Below are 4,545 nucleotides of genomic sequence, written 5' to 3' on the forward strand. Positions count from 1 at the left end.
GGCGCGCAGCGCCGGCGCCAGCAGCGCCTACACGCAGAGCTACAGCGAGCGGCTGGAGTTCCTGAGCCAGCGGCGCACGCTGCTCGCGCCCGCAGGTGCCGCCGCGGGCACGGGGACCGGGCGGGACGGGGCCGCGGAGAGCGCGGGGATGGACGGGGACCGGGCATGGAGAGCGCGGGGACAGCCTGGGACAAGGACGGCGCGGGGACAGCGCGGGAGAGCGCTGGGACACCGAGGGGACAGCGCGGGAGAGTGTAGGGACAGCACCGGAGTGCTGGAGAGAGCGCGGGGACAGGGACGGTGTGGGGACAGGGACAGCGCAGGGGTGGCCGGGGACAGTGCGGGGACAGCCCTGTCGCTGCCTGCAGCTCCTGGGGATAAGCCGGCACCCCGGGACTGGCTGCAACGGGATCAGCTCCCTGGGCTGGGGATAAAGGACACCCCGGCACCCCTGGGGTGTGAGGGACACCCCAGTGCCCCTGGCGTGGGGGATGTTGGGATGGGGCACCCTAGGGATCAGCAGTGCGGGGTGCCTGGGTGAATGGGTGCACTGGGGTCTCAAACATTGGGTGCTGGAGGCACCCAGGGACCAGCGTCCCCAGAGACCGGGACATGGGACACCCTATGGGGCACCCAGCCCGCGGGCAGCACCCGGGTGGGAGGACACACGAGCCCGTCGCCGGGGCAGGGAGCGCGTCCGCCCCGGAGCCGCACACGGAGCGAGCGTCACCTCCCGTCTGCTCTGCCCACAGACAGCGGCGAAGTCACCGTCCTGCCGGCGGGAAGACACGAGTTCCCCTTCACCTTCCAGCTCCCCGAGTGAGTCCCCGCTTTGCGGTGCCGGGGGAGGGAGCCGCGCGCGGTGGCGGCGCCGGAGGTCCCGTGGGGACGGGGACCCAAACGGGGGGCTCGGCCAAGCCCCGCGCTGAGCCCCACGCCCTGCGCAGGACCCTGGCCACCTCCTTCGAGGGCAAATACGGCAGCGTGCGCTACTGGGTGAAGGCCAAGCTGCACCGGCCCTGGGCCGCCGCCAGGAAGGCCAAGAAGGAGTTCACCGTCATCGAGCCCGTTGACATCAACACGCCCGCCCTGCTGGTGAGCGCCACCCCCGCGTCCCCTTGTCGCTTGGGCGCGAGGAATTGGGAACGCTGCCCTCCGAAACGCGCGCCCTCCGGCATCGCCCAGACCAGGCGCTGAAGGATGCGAAGGTCTCGTGGGTTCTCAATGCAGCGACCCCTTGGCCAGGGTGCCCGAGCAGTTGCGGGTGCCCCCGGCTGGGTGCTGCTGCTGGAGGGTCCTCCCGTGGGCTCTAACGCGGCCCTTTCCCCAGGCTCCACAGGCGGGTGCCAAGGAGAAGGTTGCCCGGGCCTGGTACTGCAACCGCGGGCAGGTTTCCGTCACTGCCAAGATTGACCGAAAAGGCTACACCCCAGGTGAGACAGCGGCGGGCGCCCTCGGAACGACGGGCAAGCGCCGCGGGGAGGGAGCTGGGGGGGTGAAACGCGGCAGGGACGGGAGTTTTGGGGACCCGCTGGTGTGGGTGGCCACCTCGGGGCCGAAGTCCTGTCGGATTCACGGGGTTTTGGGGAACATCTCGGGCCCTGGGGAGCTCTCCGGGAATGCCAGGGGCAGGATAGCGGCCGGGCTGCCCTCCTGCAATGCTCACTTCTGTGCGGGCAGGCGAAGTCATCCCCATCTTTGCCGAGATCGACAACGGCACTAGCCGAGCCGTCGTGCCCAAGGCCGCCATCATCCAGACTCAGACCTTTGTGGCCCGCGGCACCAAGAAGCAGAAGAAGCTGGTGGTGACCAGCATCGTGGGCGACTCCGTCGCGGCCGGCAAGAGGGACGTGTGGCACGGGCGGGCGCTGAAGATCCCGCCGGTGGGCCCTTCCATCCTCCACTGCCGCATCATCCAGGTGGAATATTCCCTAAAGGTGAGGGGGCTCCCATGGATGCGCTCGTCATGCCTGCGGTTTGCAGGAAAAGCTGCTTTGTCCCCAGCTTAAATGGTGGTTGCGGGTTCCCCTTCTCTGCATCCATCCTGGGAATGCCGGGAGGTTCCTGCCTCTCTGATGGAGCAAAGGGCAGTGGTGGCAGCTGCAAGTGTCTCCTAACTGGGCTTGTGTCCCATCTCCGCAGGTCTGCGTGGATATTCCCGGCAGCTCCAAGCTGATCCTGGAGCTGCCGCTCGTCATCGGTACCATCCCGCTGCATCCATTCGGGAGCCGCACCTCCAGCGTCAGCAGCCAGGGCAGCGTCCACATGGAGTGGCTGAGCAGCATCCCGGAGCGGCCGGAGGGTGAGTGCCGGCCTCCGTGGCGGCCTCGGCCTCACGGCTCCTCTGGGGGAGCCCTGGGGACCTGGGACAGGCTGAGCGGCGCCTCCGGGGAGCGGGAATTGCCCTCTTCCCTGAGGCCGCTGCTCCTTCTGCAGCTCCCCCCGAGTACTCGGCGGTCGTGTCCAGCCCGGAGCTGGAGCAGAGCCTGGCGCCGCCGAGCCCCGAGCTCGGCTCCGCGCTGGACGGGGGACCCTTCTTCGCCTACATCCAGGAATTTCGCCTCCGGCCACCTCCGCTCTACTCGGAGGTAACAAATGCCCTCCCGCTCCGAGGCCCCCCGGGCTCGTGTCGGGGTGCGGGACGAGTCCCCCGCTCCGGGCCCTGACTCCCAACTTGCTTTCTAGGTTGACCCGAACCCGCCTGCGGAGACGACGCGGCCGCGCTGCATGACCTGCTGAGCCGTGAGCGACCACGCTGTGATCCCAGGGATCCTGGCAACGGGGACACCGCTCCCGAGAGGCGGCGGCGGCAGCACCATGGAGCTGCGGCAGCACCGGGTGCCCTGGCCGCGGCACCAGGGCCGCGAGGGCTGGTGGGACCTGGCGGGCAGCGGGGTGCCTGCAGGATGTGGAGCTGGTTTCTCAGGATCGCCGGAGCCCGGCTTGGCCGTGCTCCGAATCCAGGGATGGGGAAGGCAGCCGCAGCACGGCCGGGAGGCTGCGGGCGGCACACGGAGACAGCGCTGGCGCTGCCCTGCTCGCCTGTGAGCCGGGCGCTTGCACGGCGCCACGGGCTCTTCTGTGACCACTTTTGTACCAAGGACTTTTCTCTCTGCTGCTTCTTTTTGTACGATTTGGTTTGGGGGAGTTTGGGAGTTTTGGGAGTTGTATTTTTGGTAATAAACTCTTCACCCTGCCTGACTCCCAGCTCTTGCTCCCGTGGCTCCCCCGTCTCCGGCCGCTGGGAATGGCTTTCCTGGGGCAGGGCTGCATCCATCGGGCCAGGGTCTGTGCCCAGCCAGGGAACCCAATGCCAACGGGCACCGGGCCGCGCCACCACGCGGCCTCGGGGCCGGGACGTGTTTTTGCAGCGGGAATTCCTCCCCTGTCCCGAGCATTCCCAGCGTTCCCGTAAAGCGATCACCCTGGGGGGGTCAGGACGGGCTGTCTGTCCTAGGAGCCAACCCAGGGGCCTAAAAATACCCCACGGGGCCGTGTGTGCAGAGCCCGAATGGGGCCCTGTTTGCCGCTTTGTGCCCCCTTCTCCTGCCCCGCGGGGGTCTCTGCGCCGCTCCGTGTTACCGCACGGGGCTGGTGTGCAGCACGGTGCCCAGGGGGGACACGTGCGGGAGCTGACAGGACCCAGGGGGCCCATTGGGAACCATTATGGAATTACAGTGCGGGGGGTATTTATAGCTCTTGGAGCGCCCGTTTGGAAAAGGCTTCCGAGCCCAGCCGGGCAGGGCACCAGGGCCGCCGGCAGCGCCCGCCGTGTCCTCGGCTGCCGGCGGCGACGGGGACAGAATGTGCCGGGATCGGCCGCCTCCCAGCCCGGGAGCGCTTCCAGCTGCAGGAAAACGCCGGCGCCTCCCAGCTGGAGCCGGCCCCGGAGCAGCCGCGGCCCCGGAGCAGCTGCAGCCACGGAGCAGGAGCAGGGGGGACGGCCCTTGGTTAAAAACATTTATAATGTTTTAACGTTTCAGCTTCATAATCCCGAGGTTTTCACCCCAAGCGGAGCCGGGCCGGGCTCCGCGCGGCTCCTCCGCCCGGTGACTCAGCCCGCACCGCCACCGAAACCGCCGGCGCCGCCTGGCAGAGCCCCGCGCGTCCCGGCCTCGCCGCCTTCCCCACCGGTTCGGCAGGAATCGCAGCTTGTGTTTTTCCCCCAGGATGAGCAAATCCTGCTGCTCCCGGCATCGCCCGCCTCGCCCGGTGCAGTCAGATCCTGCTCCGGCCGGTGCATCCTGGCACGCATCCCATTCCCCCCCGGCAAAGCCCCCTTTCCCAGCAGCACCCAATGCCACCGGCGGCTCCAAATGCAGGGAAAGCTCCGGCCCCTTCCACTCGGCCACGTTATTTTGGCGGCCGGCCCCTTGTTTTGCAGCCGCGGGGCTGCCCTTGCCGCGGAGGTCGCTCGGCCGCCGCGCGCCGGCCCCGGGGCTCCCGGCCTTGTTTACCGGCCGCTTCCTCCGGCAGTGGAAAATTTCCACGGCGGGTTGTTTTGGAAGCGGCGGCGCTCGGCTCGCAAACATGTCTATGGATAAA

At 68.6% G+C, this 4,545-nt stretch overlaps 1 protein-coding gene across 1 annotated transcript in view; it reads left to right on the plus strand.

Annotated features, from left to right (window-relative positions):
* Positions 1-2,795, plus strand: part of ARRDC2 (arrestin domain containing 2) — a 6,001-nt gene extending 3,206 nt beyond the window's left edge. The window contains exons 3-10 of the mRNA XM_026035176.1: positions 10-95; positions 753-819; positions 948-1,095; positions 1,331-1,433; positions 1,681-1,937; positions 2,143-2,302; positions 2,437-2,588; positions 2,686-2,795. Coding sequence (XP_025890961.1) covers positions 10-95; positions 753-819; positions 948-1,095; positions 1,331-1,433; positions 1,681-1,937; positions 2,143-2,302; positions 2,437-2,588; positions 2,686-2,739 — 1,027 coding nt within the window. The 3' untranslated portion in view covers positions 2,740-2,795. The remainder of the gene's footprint in view (positions 1-9; positions 96-752; positions 820-947; positions 1,096-1,330; positions 1,434-1,680; positions 1,938-2,142; positions 2,303-2,436; positions 2,589-2,685) is intronic.
* Positions 2,796-4,545: the final 1,750 nt, after the last annotated feature.

Source organism: Nothoprocta perdicaria, unplaced genomic scaffold (genome assembly GCF_003342845.1).
Source record: "Nothoprocta perdicaria isolate Ctin4 unplaced genomic scaffold, notPer1 scaffold_157, whole genome shotgun sequence".
NCBI classification, from domain to species: Eukaryota; Metazoa; Chordata; class Aves; order Tinamiformes; family Tinamidae; genus Nothoprocta; species Nothoprocta perdicaria.